Genomic DNA, 21364 nt, shown 5'->3' with positions numbered 1-21364 from the left:
CAAGTTACATTTTGTTGCCTTCTCTCCTCTCTGCTGAGAGCAGCAGCTCTACAGACACACCTGAAGAGAAAACCTTGCCAAATTGGGAACAATAATCAGCACACTGCTGGGTATCCAGGAGAGAGACAACCTTTATGACTAATGTAACAGAGCCAATAAACTCTAAAAACGTCTCAGGCAAAAGTCTCAAAATACAAATTTCAAAACAGGCAGCAATGCTGTTTCAGTGGTATCTCCTCCTTTTCTTCAGGGATGAATCCATTCAGCATCAGATAAGATTACATCAATCACTCACACAGCAATATCTAGTGGTAGAGGATCACAGAAACCATCCAGCAGCAGAGCAGAAGAGACAGATTTCCCCAAGAGAACAAATTAAAAACTGCCAAACTCACAGCTGTCTAATAAAATATATTCTCTATTAATTCAAGTAAGGCATATGTTGAAATTGGGCCAATTTATCTACTGGTAGTGTTACCAGTTTAGGAGTTTCTACAGACCTGCTCTACTTCAGATGTTTATCTAATGATTCTTCTGAGCTTAACCCAGCATTTTGAACAGTGTGAGGAAAACCCACACTCAGCATTGCTCCTAAGTCAGACTTTGGTGCAATCTGCTCAGGCTGTGTTTATTCTCCTCTTTTGAAAAACAAATAGTAAACTCTAAGTGTTCTCCCACAGCCCAGAGCCCTCCCCCAGCAGCACATGACAGCATCCCCGTGATTATTCCCACTTTCAGATGGTATCTCAGCCAGTTTGTCCTCTTTAGCATATGGACTATCAGACTGTGGTAAAAACAGACACTATGCAAAGAAGCCTTTACTTATCAAAACAGCCTGCTTTGCAAGAGCAGCTGGAATACAAAGAACAACAGTTCCAGGTCCAGTTCCACAGGAGCTCTCAGCTGAACCCTCGCCACCCCTCACAGGGCCCTGTGGTGAACGAGCCAGTTCCTTGGGAGAAAAGCTCCTTTCTGCTCCAAAACCTCCAGGGAACCCTTGATTTATTTAAAAGTGACATTTAAAGTGAAGTTTGTGCCTCAGCAAGCCCCGTCTCCCTTCACCCAGCAAAGGCCACACCGCAGCAGGATGGTCCTTCCCGGGTGGGGACGTGGCAGCAATGACTGAGTCACTTCACCTGGGCCAGGAGAAGGGGTCTGTTCTTCAAAACAAACACAGGGGTGTTCTCAGACACAAAGGCAGAGGCAAGGTTATGATTCTAAATACCTGAACACTTTCTTTCCATGCAGATTGATGCCTTTTTCAACAGCACATCAGATGAATGCTTTGGCACCACCACCAAACCACCTCCTGCACTCACAAGGAGACTGCCACAGTTCTCCGTGATACAAAGGGCAAAGAAAGGAAATATTTGCTGCTTCTGGCTGTTCTTTGTTGTGTTTTCTGTCAGAACATGGGCCTCAAGCCGTTCCACACACAGCCAGCAAAGGGGGTGAAACTTCATCTCTACTGACACTGATTTCAGTAACAACCAACCAACCCTTCCAGGTGCCAGCTTCTGGATCACTTCCAAATCCTCCAAACAGACATTCAAGGCTCAGAATATTTCTACCATCTCCAAGACTGGAGTGATAAACTTCTTGCACTATTTAAGAATGCCAGTGCATGTCCTCCCAGGTCAAAGCAGTATATTAGCTAACCCAATTATTCCAGTAATTCTCTTTATATTTCATTTTTGATATTTTATAATATTAATATTTAAATGTGACTTGAATCCCAGTAGGATCTAGTCAACTATTCCACAGTGCAGGATTTTTCTTAGCACCTCTGTGGAGGGGGAAAACAGAGCGAGGCCATGAAAGAAAGACATTGCCTCAGGGAGCTGCACAATCCAGATATCCTTCACGCTCCCAAAAAGCAGCCCTGCTTCCAACTGCTTTCCAAATTTCCCAGGAGGATCAAGGTCACCACTAAAAGCCTCCTGCTGTTTACACCTAACTACCAGTGTTTCTCCATGAACTGGTAAATAAAGATGTATGGCACAAGGCAAGAACACATAAGGGAGCACAGGTGTCAAACTGGAACTTGCTGTGAAGGAAAGTAATTTGCAGACTGCAGTTAAAGTCCCATTCTTACAGAATTTATCATTACTGGCACTTTCAGCCCAAGACTGAGTTAGAAAAGAATAGTCCAGCTGTTGTGTTATCTATAATGAATGCAGCTCTGAATGAACTGAAAGAGCTGTGGCAGAGCTCAAGTACAGCAGCACCAAGAATTACTGAAGATAAATATAGCAGGAATTTCTACTTGAGGACAATTTCCATTAATGCCTTCCCAGCCCTTCCCAAATGCAGACACAGGTGGAATACAGAGCCCAAGGCAGCGGGCAGGGTGCCTGCTCCTCTGGCAGCAAGCAGCCTGCAGGGAAATCAGGGAAATCAGATTAAGGTGATTAAGGAGCCAGGCCCGGAGCTGGTTCTGTGTCTGCAGGTCTGGAGTCACATCAGTGCCCAGCTCTGCTCCTGAGGAAGGGAGGACACCTGAGGGGAGCCTGTGTCACACGTGGAGAGGGATTCTACAAGGAAAGGGTGACAGGACAAGGGAATGGCTCCAGACTGACAGAGAGTAGGGTTAGCTGGGATATTGGGAAGGAATTCCTCCCTGGGAGGGTGGGCAGGCCCTGGCACAGGGTGCCCAGAGCAGCTGGGGCTGCCCCTGGATCCATTAAAGTGTCCCAGGATGGGGCTTGGAGCATGCTGGGACAGTGGAAGGTGTCCCTGCCCATGGCAGGGAGTTAAAATGAAATAATCTTTAAGGTCTCATCCAGCCCAAACCATTCCATGATTCTGTGATCTCGGGAACAGCTATGTCCCTCTAACATTTAGGAATCTGGGCTACTGATGGAGACATGCACACGTACACTGGTTAAAATCCCATCAGCCATCAACAAGGAACCAAAGCCTGTTCTATAGAGTTAACATCTAATTAACCTAATGACAAATCCTAATTAAAAACGATCCCCTGTATTTAATATTTACTTTCTGAAGAGGAACAGTGGTTCCAGGATGCTCAGGAAGGCTGAATTTCCCGCAGGGGAGCAGCAGGTGCATTACCTGGGATTCCTGGAGTAACCCAGCCTGCAGCAGGAGCTGAACTCCAAACACAGGATTTGGGGGACACAGTGCAGCTCCTGTGCATGTGCTGCATCTTGGGCCACTAAAACACCCTCCTGCCACAGCACAGCACCTCCAAAGAAGCCCCTCAAAGAGAAATCCCCAAAATTCAGCTTTCAGCTTAGCACCTCTGAAAGTGTACCTCGGTCACCTGCATGAATCATTTGTACCGTGGCTGTAACCAAAGTTGCTATTTGTGGCCCAGTTCAGCTGTGCATTCTGCACCACTGGAAAGGCACAGGGAGCCTGGCTGTGCTGTTTTGCTGGCTGCACAGTGCTCATTATCCCAGCAGCTAAATGCCTGCTGTAAGTGCATTACAGGAACAATTACACTTTCATGATGGTGACTGCATCACACAGCACAGCTTGTCAAAGGCACAATTTTGATGCAGGTATAAAAAAATAGCTCACGAGAGCCTGCCAGTACTAAACCTGAAAGCTCAGGCTGAAACATTCATGGCCAACTCTGAATTTCAGAGAAAGCACAGAAACTACACCTTGTGCTTGGAAGGAACCATTACGTACCTTGCACTATTTGTGGCATCTGGACATTTTATTAAATACTGGAGTTAGAGATGCAAGAAATTCTCCTGCACGTTTCTTAAAAACATTTTTTTTCCTTCCACAGTTTGTGCCAACTTGTTTTCTGTGACAGAACACTCTCTGCTCAGGGCAGTCTTCAAGCTGAGAACGTGCAGACTGCCCGGGGTGGGGTCCATCCCTGGAGGTGTCCAGGGAACATCTGGAAATGGCACTCCAGGCTCTGGTCTGGTTGAGAAGGTGGAAATCACTCCCAGGTTGGACTCAATGGCTTTGGAGAACTTCTCCAACCTCAATGAATGTCTATGTTTCTTACTTTTGTTTCCGAATAATATTCCTTTTTTTTTTTCCTTCTACATGATTCTTCAATGATTATCCAGACTTAAGAAAACTCTTTTACTTTTCTCCCCCACCACAAAGACACTAAGTTTATTAGTATTATTATTTCATAGCAGTGAGCAAAGACACTCTTAAAATGTCTTCATGTATTTCCACCCACTGCAGTCTCATTCCTGGACTCACAAAAGCAGCCAAGTCCCCCTTGTTGGTGAAGGATTCCTATTAAAATGCCAGCACAAGCATCTAAGGCATTATGCTCTTGGCTTTTTTGTCCTGGAGAGAAAACAACACCTGCTTAAAACCCCCAGAGCCTGAGTTTGATGGAGCATTGCCACTTAAAAGAACTAAAGATACTCAGACTGTTTCACTTCTTCTAAGCCTCTTCCCTTCAGGAGAGGGAAACTGTTACTTCACTGTCTCTGTTCCTGTTCCTCCACTGACCATCCCCTCCCCCTCCAGTGGTATTTTTCCAATCCTACTCGCCCACAGCAGACAGATTTCAAGACCTGGAAGTGACAGCTCTAAGGAGAAGCTCTGGTCTGCAGTCACACACATCACCCCGGGCAGCAGAGCCCCAGAAGAGCACAGACCTCAGAAACTGATGGAATCCCAGAGCCACAGAATGGTTTGGGCTGGGAGATTAAAGATATCTGGTTCCACTCCCCTGCCATGGCAGGGACACCTCCCACTGTCCCAGGCTGCTCCCAGCCCTGTCCAGCCTGGCCTTGGGCACTGCCAGGGATCCAGGGGCAGCCCCAGCTGCTCTGGGCACCTGTGCCAGGGCCTGCCCACCCTCCCAGGGAGGGATTTATTCCCAATATCCCATCTAACCCTGCTCTGCCAGTGTGAAGCCATTCCCCCTTGTCCTGCCACTTGTAAATTGTCTCTCTCCATCCATCCTGCAGGTTCCCTTCAGGCCACAGCTGTGTCACCCCAAAGCTCCTCCTGCCCAGGTGAGCAATCCCAGCTCTCCCAGCAGAGCTGCTCCATCCCTCTGATCCCTGCTGCCTCCTCTGGGCTCTCTCCAGTAGCTCCAGCTCGGGTCTCACCTGAGGGGCACAATGCCAGCCCCTTCCTGCTGCCCCTGGGGATCAGCCCAGGGCAGGGGGGCTCCTGGGCCAAGGCAGCTCCAGCTCCTGGCCAGCAGCACCCCCAGACCCTTCTCGCAGGGCTGCTCCACCTGCGGACCTGTCCCAGCCTGTGTTTATGTCCCAGCCTGTGTTTATATCCAGCCTGCACTGACACTGACCATCACGCAAGAGGCAGAAGCAAAACAAGTGATTACTTTTTATACTAACAAACATTCTGCATGCAGATATTTTGTAACAAGTATGCCCATGTTAATATATTCCCACTAGAGGCACTTTTCTGTATGTTCTGCAACAAAGACTGAGATTTTATTCTTATTTTAGTGCCAAGAGTGGGATGTGCAGCACGTTAAACTTATTAGAACTATATTAATGGACTTAAATTAATTTTTTAAATGGTTAAATTTAAAATAGTCATAGGATAAACCTTATTAATATAACACTGCAGAGTTAGGAGAGTTGTTTGCATATGAGAATTAGTAGTAAAACTAACATTTAATTTTTTTTTAGCCGTAGTTTTCCCCTGAATCAGAGTGGGGTGAAAGCAAAGGCAAAAAACAAAAGCAAAATTAAACAACGATTCAGCTTCCAATCTCCAGCAATATTCTACATTCGGACAGGATGGCTATTCTTATATTTTTTCCTGACAGAATCTTTCAGACTAAGAGAAAAATTGATTTTGTAGTTTCCAGGAAAAAACAAAAAGCAACACAAGTCTTATGATGAAGGGAACGTTACAGTCTGGTCTACTCTTCGTACTGTGAAATTCTAATTGTTATACTCTTATACAGAAATTTAAAAATGGGGCATCTGTACCGAATCCTTCAAAGCCAGCAGCAAATTCGAAAAATGCATCAGTCAAAATTGTCCAAAAAGTAAAAAATAACGTGACTTAAGAGTTTAAAACCAGAAGCATTAAAAAAAAAAAACCACAATCAGGAAGATTTTTATAGCAAGGTCTAAACCTTAAATTTACAAACAAAACTTTTGGTTTAACTTTCACGCCGACGCTGACTCTCAATCACTTCTTATGCAGTACCAAATCTCCTGATCAGGGTTTGATGTTAAAATTAAAATATTCAGCTGAACTTCCCAAATCACAGAGCACAGACACACGGGCCATGGCAATGTAAACCCGTGGGTTCCCTTACTCATCCCATCAGTCTGTTAGTGGGACAAAAGCTTCTGTTTCTCCCCAATTAATTCCTGCTAATCTGACTTCAATCTCTGTCCTTCACAGGCTGTTTGCCTCTCTCATTATTTAAAAACCACCTGGGGAGGATGCTGGGGGGGCTGGTGCCTCTGCTCAGGATTGCTCTTATCAGGAATATTCCCATCAATTCAGAATAATTCCTTCTGGGCTCAGGTGAGCTACTGGCTATGGGCATGTCTGAGGTCTCTGAGCTACTGCTATTTATGCATTTAAAAAGGAATCTTGCTGAGATTATTTTAGCAGGACAGGTTTCTTGCAGAATGGTCACGCCCAGAGCAGCTGTGGCTGTCCCTGGATCCCAAAACCAGGCTTGGAGCAGCCTGGGACAGGGGAAGGGGTCCCTGCCCAGGGCAGGGGCTTGAAATTAAATAATCCTTCAGGTCCCTTCCAATACAAACCATTGGGGGATTCTATGATTTATTTTCCACAGAAATTCTGATTTCTGACTTAAGGAGCCAAAACCAGAAATCGACCACATTTCCAAAGCACCTGCATCTGCCTCTCTGTAATTTTTACCATGAAAACACATTTAATAATAATCACAATTAACCCTCCCCACAAGGATGCTCGGAAGCAACCTTAGAGGCCTTTTAAACACAACCTTTAAAACATTTACAAGTGTTTGAGGACAACAGGAGTATCTGATTCTGTTCTGTTACGTGGAGCACGATTTCAACAAGTTCCCCCTGGAGTGGCAGCGGCAGAAAGATCACGATCGCTCGAAGCGAGACTCGCCCATTCCGGCTGGCAGCGCCGAGCGCTCCCGGCTCGGCCCGGGGGAGCGGGGAAGGCTGGGCAAAGAGCGCGGTCTGACACCGAGCGGGACGGGAACGAGCCCGGACACCGGATCCCCGGTGCCCTCAGAAATGCCGTGGGCTGCCAGGGACGAGCCAGGGCACGGCAGCGGCGGAATGACACCGGGAGGGGACAAAGATAAATGATAAAGATTGGCTTTGAGTCCTCGGTGGCACAAGGGGCTCTAATGGAGGTGGTCCCGGCTAGGAGCGGGCGTGAGCTTAGAGCGGACACGGAGAGCGTCCGACAGCCGTGTGCGGGCTGCTCCTGAGGGGATGTTTTATAACCCAAATCTGCGGGGACGAGCCGGGAGCAGGAGAAGGGAACGCGCCCCGTCCTGCCCTGAGCGCGGGGAACGGGACCCCCCGTGCGCGGGCACCGCCCCGGGCCGCTCCCGACGCTTAGGCGGGACAGCCCCCCGGAGGCAAAGCGCTGCGGAGGGACGGGCACGGCGGGCGGCCCTGCCGGGCTCGGCCCCGCGCGGTGCCCGCGTCCCCCGCTGTCCCCCGGCCCGGCCCTGACCCACTAACACACCTCCGGCCAACATGGCCGCCCCGCCGCCCAGCGCAGCCTACCCCGGCCGCCGCCGCCCCGCCCCCCGCGCCCGCTCATTGGCTGGCTGCGCCGCCGCGCGCGCTCCCATTGGCCGCCGCGCCCGCCGCTCACCCGCCCAGCGGCCCTTTCAAGCTAGGGTGAGGCGACATGTAAACAAACCCCCTCCCGCCGCCGCGGCCGCGGCCCCGCGACCCCCGAGCCGCGCCCGCCGCTCCGGGCACGCGCCCGGCCCCGCCGCGCCCGCGCACCGCCCGGGGAGCCGCGTCCGCGGCGGGCGAACCCCGCACCGCGACCCCCGTCGGGGCTGCGGGCAGCCGGGCGCACCCGCGCTGCCCGGGGGAAGCCCCGTCCCGGGGCCGCGGCTCGCAGCCGTGCCGCCGCTCTGTCGTTACATAAATGACGCGCCGGAGCGGGGACGGTCCCGTCCTGCCCTGCCCCGCGCTCGCGGAGCGGTGAGCCCTCTCCGCTGCCAGCTCTGCCCCGCAGCCTTCGCAGCGGAGCCGCCCGTGGGGCACCAGCACACCCCGCACGGAGAGCCCGCACGGCCACGGGCCAGCCCCGGGCGTGCAAACGGGTCACAAACGGAGGAGGCGGCTACGAGCCCGAAAGGCAGGAGCGCAAAGGCTGCCGAAGCCGCCTCTCGGCTGCCGGGCTCCAGGGCAGCACGGCGCGCTCCTCTCCCGGCGCTCGCTGCCACACTCGCTTTCCTTGTAAAGGCACGGGCCGCTCCTGCCGGCGGAGGCTGGCCGGGGCAGAGCCGACAGCTCTCCGCTCCGCCCGCGCTCCGGCCCTGCAGCCCCTTCTGACGGCCCCCAGCCCGGCCGCGGGCCCCGGAGCCCCGCTCCGGCCCCGGACACCCCCCGCGCCCCGGCAGCCACACCCCCCCGGCGGCGAGCGCAGCGGAGGGGCCGCCGGCCCCATCCCCGTCCCGCCGCCCGCGGCAGCCGGGCACGCAGCTCGCTGCCGCTCTCCCGCCGTGCCTCCCTCCCTCCCTGCAGCCCCCTGCCCGCCGCCACCGCCGCCGCCGCCCCCTCCCAGCGGACCCCCCGCGCCCCCGGCGGCGCGCAGCCCCCCGGAGCCCCGCGGCCCCCCGAGCCCCCGACTCACGGCGCTCAGCGGGGGCCGCAGCCCCGCGCGGCCCGGCCCGGCCCCTCCATGCGGCCCCGGGTTTGTTTGTTTATGTCCCTTCCTGACGGGTTCCCGGAAATCGCGTGACTCGGCCCTCACGTGGCCCGAGGGGGCGGGCGCGCGCGGGGGGGCGGAGGGAAGGGGGGCTGCGCCGTCCAATAGCAGGGGGCCGTCCCCGGCACGTGACGGCGGCGCGGCGCGCGGGGGGTATTTAAGGCGGGGAGGCGGGTGCCCGCGGGCAGAGCGCGGCGGGGCGGGGGCGCGGCCGGGGCTCCCGGGCTGTTCTGTGCTCCTGTCCTGCAGCTCGCTCCTGCTCTCTGCGGCCCCAATCACGCATTAATCCCCTGCATCCGTCCGTCTGTCTGCCGACCTGCAGCTCTGTAATTTTTCCTACTGTCTCCAGCTACGTGCACACCCACCTTTCACAGTGACAGGTGGCTGGCCTGGACTGCTTCAGACACAACTGGAGAAATTACTGCTAATAAACATAATAAAAAATAGAGCCACCCGTTCTTATCTTGCTATTTGTAAAGAAGGTCTTGTATTCTTTAAAGAAGTTTTTTCATTTCACCCCAATTATTCTATTTTTGCCCCAGAGAGTCCATGACATTTAGTTCTGGAAACAAGGGAGCAGCCACCCACCTCTGATAACTCAGCCCTTCACAGGAGTAAAATGCTTCCATGATTTCCACTACAGGAAAAGTAAACTTCTACAGAGTCTCCGGGACAATTTCTTGTGAGGGGCAGGCAGAGATGCAGATATTTGCATTTCCTAAACAATATGAACAGAAGCAGTTACAAGCATTTGAAATGACCCTGACCTGAATTCTCGCCCTACACATTGCCAGAGTTTATGACTTAAAAGTCTTCACAACTTGACTGTGGCGTCATCTTCCTTCACCTTCCTCATTTTTTACACAAATATATTTCAACACAGGCACAGGTTTTCCATTTCAAGCACAAACTTCTTTCTTTTATACTTGAACATTCTGCGTTCTCTTCTGCTGTCAGACAAGAGAGGGACGTGTGATAAATGCTCTGGTACCTGCATTGTTTGTTCAACACCAGTGGCTCTCTGTTCTCATTTCCTGCAGTCATGCAAAAAAAAAAAAAAAAAAGAAATTATCCCAAGCAGTGTCAATTCCTGGCACACCAGGAGCAGATCATTCCCCAGCCACCGTGCAACATCCAGCAGAACACACAAAACATGATTCCTCAGCTTCTTCAGTCATGCTACCACCTGGCATCTCCTTCAGAGGAAATATTAACCACTCTGGAAAAGGGGAATGTCTTTCTGGGAAGCATCTAGGTGGAAAGTGCTCCATGGCTTCTTTGTCCTGGCTTGGAATAGCTCTTTCCATAAAATTCAGCACCAGTGAGACACCCCATGGGAACTCTGTTACTTCTCTCTTCTAGAGCAAGTGATAGCTTAGAACCTAAAATAGAAAGCTTGTTAAAGACAGTGGCAACACAATAAACAGCACTGTTTGTCACTCAGGGTTTGCTCTTGGGGTATTTCACTTCAGGCTAAATATGACAAGCAGATCAACATATTTCAAAATCTCAAATCTGTCAGTGATATCTTGGAGTATTTCTCTCCCTCTCCTCATACAATGTCAACATATTTTATTCTCCACACACTTCAAAAATCAAACAACAACTTTTAAGTTTTTATATGATCACTTGGTTTCAATTTTCCTTGGAATTATTTGGTACAGACTGTGTAACATGACAGTGTACAACATCTTACGTGGTAAAATACAGCTCTTAGGAGGTAACATGACAAAAAAAATTCACTATTCCAGTCCCAACAGCTGCTATGCTTATTTGTCATAATGGGCACCTTCTTCCTTCTTTTGCAATTCACACTGTCCAGTTTTGGATCTGCAAGTTACATGTCAGGATCTTGGAATTTCCTGTGTAGTAATGAGTGCTGTCCCACTGAACAAGCCAATGGTGCTATCCAAGAGGGAAAAGCAAATAAAACATTAACCATTCCCTCATGTCCTTGTGCTTAACAATGAAGGGAATAACTGTAATTTATCTGGGTGTGAGGTAAGGAGGCACTCAGGGAGCAGCACTCTGAAGCTGCTCCTCAGCAAACAAAAGCTCAGATCCATCCCAGCTGACACTGAGCAGCCTCAGGAACCTCTTGCTTTCCCAGGTCTGAAATTCCACATGCAAGGGTCAGGTCAGTACAAAACTGGAATGTTTGCTGCTCAATTCAAACCATTTGCTCCTATAATATCCTCCAAATGTGCCAGGGATTAAATCAGCCTCCTGTCACAATCACAGTGAAGGCTTCATCCAAATTAACCACGTTACCTTTGCTACTCTGAGTCCCCCTCAGACAATGGGAAGTTCCTGCAGAAGAGGCTCTCAAGTCAAGCATTCACTTATTCCTGCACCTTTCAGCAATTTTAAATTGAAAATTTAATCCTATTCTAGATCTACCCCAGAAGTCTCAATACAGGCAACAGTTCCCCATCTATTCCTGCTATTTAACTTCATTCCAATTTATCCACATCATCTGAATATCCTCAGCTCAACTCCAAGTATCCAATGAAACCCACAGAAAAATAACAGTTAAACATGGCACGAGAACGTTTTGTATCAAGCAGAGGATTAGTTTTATTTCCAGGCATGAGAAATTTAAGGCCAGATTTCTCAAGAATACAATTCATTTGGAGAAAAAAAAAAATAAAAATTGCCATCAGCACATGGTACCACTGTTTCTCCTCTCCTCACACAGTTTATTGCACACATTTTTGTCCAGTGCAAACAGAACAGGGGTGAACAGCACAATGACTGACAGACAAGCTAAGACCTGCAAATATAAAGAGTTATTACAGATAAAATGAACAGCAAACGTGATTCCATGACCCGTAAAAATAGAAATTTTCATCACATCTGGAGTTAACAGTCAAAAATTGACAGTACCAAAGAGGAGTATAAATTGCATTAGGCACTCTGTTAAATGGAATAGTAGGAAAAAACCACAGGACTTTGAGGAAGCCACTTGAAGAACGTTAGAAGGGTTAAGGCATTACTGAGGCTTTGCATCCACCCAGCTCCAGAGAGGGCACCTTTGGGTCAGTGCAGCTTTTCATCTCTTCTTCACCTGCAAAGCAAGAGGCACCTTCATTATTCCTCCCATGGAGACAGTTTGCTAATTGAAGGCCTGGCTGTTAATCACAGCTATTTCCATTCCACAAACACACTGAGCAATGGTCAAGAACTGGAGATAATTCATCTGCGGGGATGTTTTCTTGGCAGCTTCATTTCTGAAGTTACTGCAAGTAGTTTTAGTTACATTATAAGCTGGTAGAACAACTATTTCCCTCAAATGTTTTCATTGCTGTAACAGCACCCAGCGAGCTGGATGAGAGCCCTTCTCCACTGCACAAAGACAGCTCCAGCTCTGAGAACACAGCCTGTGACTTCACCAGGCTCAGGAGAAAAGGCACTGCTGGATCACAGCTTGGAAGAGTGCACAGCCTGGATTTCCAGAGCTCTGGGTGCTCTTGCACACTGCCATCACTGCCTTGGTGATGTATCAACTGAATTGCTATAAAATCATCCCTTGGATGGGAGGGAGGCTGCCTGAAAACACAGAGCAAACTCGTGGAATTTGGCACAGATCAATCAAGCCAGCATATGCAGAGCTCCTCAGCAGAACATGAGGAGCTCACTGGAGCATTTTCAGGCTGCTCAGTTAAGTAAAATGGGTTTGCTTTAATCATCTTTATTTTTAAGGATCTTTCCACTTTGGGAGTTAGCACTTTATTTTCTTTGCATTTTCCATACTAACCCACCCAAACCTCAACTGAAAGGAACAGGAGGCAGAAACAAGTATAGTACATGTCCCCTGAATGCTGGAAAAGCACAGCTCAAAATCCAGAAATAACTGGTTGCTACACTGATGGGAATCCATGCAGTGTCAGAGAGATATCCCAGCTCTTATCAGATGGAATCTCCCTCACAGCTCCTGTCTAGGCACAAACTCCACAGGAGCAAGGACAGGACAAGGAGCACCTCAGCCCTGCAATAGCACTCAAGTGGTGTGACCTGGGACAGCACATTTCAAGCAACAAAGAACAGATATTTGAGGATTATTATATGCTTTTACTTTTCTAAACCTTAATTTTATTGCAAAGTCAAGCCAATACAATCAGATGAAAGGTTAAAACAAATTCCTTCATGTAACAAAACAGCATGCAGGGCTGAAATGCTCCATTAATAAGTTTAAAAAACAGCTCCTCAGAAACTCTGCAGTCAGCTTCAAAATACACAAGTTCCTTCTCTTCCTTGGTACAAATTTAACTGCAGGTCTCTGGAAAATCCTTCACTGGAATGGAGGGGAAAGGCCTGGTTCTGTTAGCAGGAGTCCAGAGGTTGTGTCTCACCTCCTGCCTGTCCTTGCTGCTTTCAACACACAGACCATGAAACCCAATTTTTATGTCCAGATAAGTCCAATTTCAGATCCCAGGCAACTGAATCATCCTATGGGATTCGGGGATCTTTGTGCCCATTACCAAAACACACTGTTCTCTGTTTTAGCTAACTAATTATATGTTAGCACCCAAGCAGTGAAAATGCTCCTAGGAAATTCTGCTTGACTGACTTAGCTAATTACAGGCCTGGAGTTGAAGCAGGGCCAAGTCTACCTTTAGCTTCTGCCTGGTGCTTAAAAGGAGCTGCAGACACACACACACAGGGCTGGTCTGACAACATCCCAGTTCCCAGGAAGCCTTCTCTGGAACTGGGGAGCACATGTCCAGGACACTGCACAGACAGCATTTAACAGAGCTGTAACATCAGCTGTCACTGCCTGCTGCACTGAGCTTGTTGTACAAGGACAAACAAAAAACGTGTTTAATTATTCAGTTAGCAGCTTAAAAACTATAATCATGGCTGCTTGTTTCCACATTTCCTTCATTGGAACATTCAATTCCAAACGCTGCCCTCCTGAACAAGCCCAACAGCACCAAGGTACTTTTAGCACAACATTTTATTGTTGCTGGCCCTGTCAAAAAGGCCAGGAACTGCAAGAACCACATTCCAGCAGCAGTGCCCTGATAGCAACCACCAGGCTCAGCTGGGATTAAAGCTGCACACAGGCTGTCATTAAAAACAAAATAAACCATCAAGCTGGGAGCTCAGGAGATAAAGAACATTCTAATGGCAGCTCCCATTCCAACCTCCCAGATGAATGAGAGCAACGCTGTGTTGCCTTGGAAATCAGGACAGGTCTTAGATGAAATGGTAGCAGGCTTGAGGAGAGGTTGAACAATTGGTAAAGATTAGGAAATCCACTTATGTTACTCAGTCCAATTATATCTTTTTTTGGAAGTGATGTTTTGTTCTTACAAACCCCTGAACACAGCACTACACGACAGGATAGAAAGAAAAATGACTGTCAATAATTCAGTTCAAGCTTTCCACGTATCCAATCCAGACTAACATCCAAAATGTTTTGTTGCAGCCTACTGAAAGACAGATTTCTCCTACAAAAGAGCTACGCTGGTTTGAGCACACTGCTCACATTACTCTTCAATCTCTCCTGAAGCTTTAACACACCAAATACATCAATAAATCTGACCATACTCACCTGTCAATGAAGTGCAGCACAGCACAGGCATCCTCAAGGCCAGTGATATCTGAGGTACCAGATTGTTTCATTGCTCAACTGAGGCCCAAAGAGAGGGTTGAGTTGAGCCAGAATTGCAATCAGCCAACTGCAAAACAACCCCCCAACCCAACAGAGACAAATCAGCCAAATGACAGCTTGTGACAGTGGAAAGGTTGTCCAAAGACGAGGCCTATCAGAGGAGAAAAGGCTATTGAGGAAGGTCTAGGTTCAAATAAAAATTCTACTCAAGCTCAAAGACAAGGACCAGCCACCAGCAATGAAGTTATGGCACCAAATCATTCTGCAGCCAAAATAAGATTGTCCTGTTCAACTGAAAGCAACACAAAACCACCTGATAGCATTGCCCTCACACCTCTCTTCTGACAAAAAAATGTTTTGAGACACATGAAATTCAGGTATTTGGGGGCTCAGAAGATGAAAACATAAAAGAGACAAGAGCTTTTTTCAGTGCCTTTGAAGCCTCCTTTAAACAACAACCTCTGAGAAACATCCTCTCCCTCATTTGCTTCTCAGTGCACGACAAGCTGTCCTTGCAGACATGGTATACTGCTCAGAGACTTAACAAAAGTGAATTTAAACCTGGCACAGAGGTCAAGAAACAGGGACCTGCAGCAAAAGGGTACAAAAGAACACAAAAAAAGACCAAAAAAGAACCCCACAAGAACAACCCCAATATGACACAAGCCCCAGATTATCAGCACAGCAGCCTTGTCACTGGAGCAGAGCACAAACTAACACTGCAGAAGCCATGGCCAGAACTGAGAACAAGAGGAATGTAGTTTGTGGAAAATATCCAGGAAAGCTAAACAGAAATAAATATTCTCCTCTTAAAAGATATATTTGCTTTGTAAACGTTACAAGAATCAGAAAAAGCAATGGATGCTTCCACAGATTTAAATCTATGTTAAATGCTAACTATATAAACACATTTAGTGAACACACTGGCTCATCTGTCTGCTATTTCTAGAATGCTTTGTAAGGGGGAGAAAAAGCAGAGCAGCTTTGTAATGGGAGCTGCCACAAATGTATCAGAGTGCTTAGGCAGTCATGGAAAATTCCACACAAACCTTGATGCTCTGACCAGCAAACCAAGTGCAGGTCGGCTGCCTGCAAGAGGCACGGCACAGATGTGGGTCAGACTCCAAGGAAACACATCAATCCTCCTCAAATTTACCAACATTTCTTTGCAATGCCCCTTTCAGTTTTGCACGGGGTAGAACTCCAGCTAAAACAAGGAGCTGAGCCTGCAGCAGTTCATCAGTCACACAAGCCTTGGGACACGTAGCAGGCTCCAGAAAGGAATTAAAACATCAGCAAGACACCACTGAGAGCAGCCAAAATCCTTGAGGTTGACACGTTTCTACTTTGCTGTCCAAAGCACTGACAACAATGTATTCTGAGACCACGGATGTTGAATCTACTTAAGGGAAAAGCGAATTAGCTCTTAAAATTATCAGGGAATTTCTTTTGAGAGGGTTAACTTTTCAGATCCAACAGACAGATCCAAAGAGCACTGTGCCATCTGCCTCCAGCATCCTGAAGTAACACAAGTAGGAGGAGGGTAGAACACTGAAAGCCTGCTAAAGCACATTATTCCTTTGTCACTGCAGAGCAGGAAGGAACTCCTTGCACCAATCCCTCACCTCCCGAGCTCAGGCCCAGCCTGGCTGTGAATTAAACGAGCTGGGAGCACAGTGAGAAGCTCAGCCTGTGGAGCCAGGCTTTGGGAAAAGGTTTCCAAAGGCATTTGTTGGGGCCGTGCTGGATAGCCGAGCTGGGAGCAGGGTGGCATTAGGGCAGCACACTCCTCCTCCCCCTGCCCTGCGAGGGCTGAGGAATTTAAAGCAGTTGTTAGGCTGCAGCTGCCTGGCATTCAAGGTAAGGCATGAAAAAGCTTTTCCCGTGTTTTGTTTAAGTGACGCTGCTTTATACAACAATCCAGCGTGACAACACACAACAAAAAGCAGCATTCAGTAAAACAAACCTCTGTAGCCAAGCTGCAATGTTCCAGAGCTGCTAAAAGCAGGTATGGCATTCGAGCCACCCACGGGTCCTTAAATTCTACCAGATCCCACTTACAACAGTTACTGTTAATTAGCAGCTCAGACAAGGAAATTAAAGTCCCTTCTGTTGTACCAGAAAGATTTTTTAAAAGGTCTTCCCACCACAACTGCCATCTGTCTGTGCTCGTGTTACAAATTAAGGTCCTGCTATCTCTGTTTAAATGTCAATTTGGGCATCCATATTTTAATCCTGTTAGAATCAGTAACAAATAATATGATTTTCCAAGCACCCTGTCCTCTGTTAGGACATGATGACACTGTTCAGGAACTGCTTTGTGCACAGCAAAATAGATTTAGCCTCTGACAGTATCTCACAATATGGTGCAACCTCTGATTTCTGCAGCAGTAACTCCTCGGACTTTGCCTTAGGTTTTATGAGGTTCCTGAGAATGGTTTGTTCTTCAAAAGGCTGCTGGGTACAGGATCTGTACACAAATCAGATGCAAATATCTTCCACAAAGAACCAAATGAATCCCATGTAACCAATATGGTTATTCAAAATTATCACTGTTAAATCTAAATACAGAAGAAACAGCTTTAAGTTGAAATGTGACTGACTTCAAATTAATTTCAGTGAAATTCATTTGTCAATCAAGCAGTGTTTAATGAAGACAGGAAATTGTTTTTTCCCTATTTTCAACTGGAAAAATAAAGAATAAAAAAGCAGGTTTAGCAGAGACTAAACAGCTGTAGAGAGGAGCACAGGACAGCACAAGGACACACAAATACCTGGGGCAGCAGAAATTATTTTACTCCTAACATATCTACTAAAGAACCCCCAGAAACAATTCCTTAGGCTTCCTTCAAGACTGGTATGAAAAAATAATCTCTTTCTTTAACCACCCAAAATTGAGGTCTTAAATGTTTTCAGTACCTCCTCCCCAAAAGGAAAAGAATGCAAGAACAATAAAGTTCCATATGTTTGAATAAAACAGAGGGAAAAGGCTGGACCAGATCTTTTGAGGTCCTTTCCAAACAGAGTTGTTCTATAATTTTATACAGAATAAATGAGCAAATAAAAAATGAAAGACTCTGTGGTGAGGCAAGTTCTGTCTTGGAACATGATGAGAAAAATCTGCTTTTTGTTGCATTCTGGCAAGCAGACACCACAAATGCAATTTATGTGGTTGGGTACAACTACGGAGGGTTGAAAACATCCGAAGATTTTGCTGCTTTTTTTTTCTTTTTTCCAAAGTATAATTGAAGAAAGCCAAAGGAAATTTGGCTTTCAGAAAACAAGTTAGAGACCAAATTAGAAATTTACCAAAGAACCCCTGGACATGCAAAAGAGCAGTTTATAAAACATGTTAATAACAGTAGGCTTTATAATGGGTCTGTTTAGATGAAATAATCAACTAAACCTACAAGTCAATAACACTGTACACTGGAAGAGTTCACAGAATTTAGCCAAAAAGTTCAGAAATTCTACAACAAACACATTTCACATCACAGTCCAGAGGATGCTGCAGATGCCACATGGCCTCTACTTCAAGGAAAACTCTCCTTCAAACAATGCAGACACCTAACTTTAAGGATTTTGGAAGAGTGGGGCATTATTTCTGTAGAAAAAACCCAAGTGAGAACTTTAAATAAAACCAAAACAAAGCTCAACCCTTCTCCTAATTAAAAACCACCCAACTTACTGTAACATAAATGCAGCAACCCAGTAAAAATCACCAAAAAAATTTGTCCTTTCTTAGCCAAACATTTGGGACTGTTATGAGACTGGGCTGTTACAAACTTCATGTGCAGGGCAAGGAGACCTCCAGAGCACTGACATTCCCAAATGTCAACCCCAAATTCACAAATTCTCAAATTCCTATATCCACTCTGCAAAACTTAAATTAAAAAACTTCTGTGGATACAAAACAGAGCCAAGTTTGCTGGACTTTTACAGTTAAGCAAGAGTGAATTCTTAGGAGTTCACACACCAAATATTCTGAAGAGAAGTAAGTTTTCTAGAGTATAAACTGATGCCAACCCTGGATATCACATTATCAACCTAAACCAGACCTGTGTAACTGTGCCACAGTCCAACCCAACAGGCCTCTCCTGGAACACGTCAGCACTGAGATGCATTTCTCTAAATATTCATTTTAAATTCCTTTGAATGGCATAAACAATGCCTAAATAGCTCAAGAAAGTACAAAGAGTACTCAGGTTCGAATGGAACTCCAAATAATAATTTTATAACAAGTTAACCCTTAAGATGAAACCAGACTTTTACCACTTTACTCTCCACAACAAATTCTTTCCAAGGTATTTCTGCACAGCAGTTTTTTACAAGATCAGTCTTCACACTTTAAAAAGAGGGAGAGAAAAACACAAGCAAGCTTTGTCTTGCACTCTCCAGCTACAGCTGGCTTAAATCCTGATTAAAAAAAAACATTATATGAAGAGCTCTCAACAAGTCACTTTGTAATTGCTACCAATCTCCTACAGAAAGGAGGCAGCCTCAAAATAACACTGTGCATTTAAACAGAAATTGTCTTAATATATCAAAGTCTCACTAAAAACCCACCATGCAGCAGCTTTTCCACCCACCACTCTACCAGATTATTGAGAATATATTCAAGGAGTCTAAAAGCAAAACTGTTCAGTGGGTTTGAGTTAGTATTACCTCAGAATTAAATATGAAGTAGAAAGGAATAAAGGCAAAAAAAGCTTAAGGAAAATCTTAGAATTATCATTATAATTGTGAGCAAATGAGGCAGGGAACTGGAGAGGAGGAACAGCAAGTCCGTGCAGAGGACAGCTCACAGTCATGTGTCAGAAACAACAGGAGGAGTTCAGGTTCCTTTTGATTCAGCATTTTCCAATGGGAAAATTTCTTCAGCACACTGAAGGTCTTTAGAGCTCAGAATTCCAAGAGCTGTCAAAGCACATGGGACACATTCAAAAAGCTTCTGACTGCTCTGAGGCTGTAAAAAAGGAACCTGTGACTACAAGAGGAGTGGGCCTTGCTGAAGGGGCAGGACATTGTTTGTACTTACAACAGGTAGCAGCAAACAGCACAGGTCACCAGCATGGTGTTGATAACTCTGCCAAGAGGAAGGAGAAATGCCATCAGGTGTGCTGTTGTGACTGACCACAAGATCCACAGAGAAAAGCCCCACAGCAAACAAGGACCAGTTCAGCTCTGATCATATGAAAGATGACTCAACGTGAATGTTCTGGCTTCTTCCAGCTGAGTGAACTGCAGAGCTCAGACCTGCAGGACTGACACAGCTCTGCCAAACAGTTTACAGTGGCTTTAACAAAATCCCTGGGAACAGCAGCAAAATCTCATGCAGTGTCCCTCACATCAGTGAAACACTGAGGCTGGATGCACACAGTAAATGCTCTCTCCATTTGCAGAATTCTACTTTAAAGTCTGAGTGTCAAATTGTCACTTTTAATTTTACATGAGGGGTTTAAAAACTGAATACAAAATAAAACCTCAAAGCTGTCGTGTAAATTTTTCCTTTCTTGGTGAAGCACAGCTGTGTCAGAAACCACTGGAAAGCTGAAAAGAAGGAAGAACCAAGCTCTTGAAATTGAAAAGGGCAAAACTGCAGCTACACACACACAGATGGGAATGAAATGGGAGAGGAAATGGGATTTTTAACAGTAATCTCTTCAGCTCATGGAACTCGATGGCAAAGTGTTGGGGTTTTTTCTTTTTAAATTATAAAAAGGCATTTCCATCTATGCATTTCCTCCCCCATCTGAGTAACAGAACCTCGTGGCAGGTCAGTAGCTGCTGTTGGTGAGGCACAGAATTCCCACACTTCCATGCCATTTTTCCATATTTCTGAGGACAGGCAAGTTTCCAGGCATGAAACACACATCAGGTTTGACAGTGAGGCAGGAAATATCAGAGCCTGAGGAATATTGAGGGTTTAGATAAGAACTGAGAGAAAAGACAGTTGGTACCTGTGAGCAGAGGGAGTGTCAGAGAGAGGAAGAGAGATTAAGAAGCCATTATCTCCTAGAGAAAAGAGAAACACAAAAACTTGTCTGCTTTCTAATCTGAGCAGCCACAACCACTGCAGGAAAAACCTGAGCTTAGCAGCCCTGCTGCCGCCCTCAGCCACAAGGGCACAGCACACGTTTAACCAGAAATCACCTCTGCAGCCTTTCCAGCCTCAGCCAGCGCGGAACCAGAGGGCGGCGGAGCGAGTTAGGAAAGGTCAAGTAAGGAAAGGAAGGGGAAGCTGGTGCTCAAATGCCGCCCGGCAGTGAACCACCTTGAGACAGGACGTTCTGCCTGCAGAGAATGGTTTGGGTTGGAAAAGACCTTAAAGCTTATCTCGTTCCACGCCCTGCCATGGCAGGGACACCTTCCAATATTCCAATATCCCAGGTGCTCCCAGCCCCAGTGTCCAGCCTGGCCTCGGGCACTGCCAGGGATCCAGGGCTGTGCCAGGGCCTCAGGGGAAACCCAAAGCCGCGAGGGGCCCCGGGGGCACGGCCGGGCCCTGGCAGCCCCAGGAGCGGCTGCTCCGCTGCCCTCAGCCGGGCCCGTCCGCGCTGCGCCCGCGGGGCCGCGGCGGCGCCGGGCCCGGCAGCCTCGGGGGCCGCCTCCGCCGGGGCCTCCTCACAGCCGCGGGGCACGGAAGGGAAGGCGCCCGGTGCCCGCCGCCCCCCGGTCACTCACCCGCGGTTCGGCCCCTTGGGTACGAGCCAGGGCAGGACGCCGCCGACCACCCCCCAGAACACGCTCATGACGATGATGGGCACCGCCAGGCCGCCGTACGCCATGGCCGCGCTCTGAGGGCAGCGGGGGCGGGGCCTGCCGCCACGCCCCGCCCGGCGCTCGCCAATCAGCGCTCGCGACGTCAGCGGTGGCGGCGGGAGCGCGCGGTGCGGGAGCCGG

At 47.7% G+C, this 21364-nt stretch overlaps 1 protein-coding gene across 1 annotated transcript; it reads right to left on the bottom strand.

Annotated features, from left to right (window-relative positions):
* Window positions 1–11396: 11396 nt before the first annotated feature.
* Window positions 11397–21302, bottom strand: ATP6V0E1 (ATPase H+ transporting V0 subunit e1). Its single transcript, XM_064387676.1, has 4 exons — window positions 21146–21302; window positions 19500–19547; window positions 14402–14528; window positions 11397–11911 (listed from the first exon to the last, which is right to left on the bottom strand). The coding sequence occupies exons 1-3, from the start codon at window positions 21247–21249 to the stop codon at window positions 14435–14437; spliced, it is 246 nt and encodes an 81-aa protein (XP_064243746.1). The 5' UTR covers window positions 21250–21302; the 3' UTR covers window positions 11397–11911; window positions 14402–14434.
* Between the last annotated feature and the right edge of the window lie 62 nt (window positions 21303–21364).

The sequence above is a fragment of the Passer domesticus genome, chromosome 13 (genome assembly GCF_036417665.1).
Source record: "Passer domesticus isolate bPasDom1 chromosome 13, bPasDom1.hap1, whole genome shotgun sequence".
In the NCBI taxonomy this organism is placed as follows: Eukaryota; Metazoa; Chordata; class Aves; order Passeriformes; family Passeridae; genus Passer; species Passer domesticus.
Note: the sequence above shows the minus strand (reverse complement) of the source record. Positions and strands in the feature narration are given on the sequence as shown.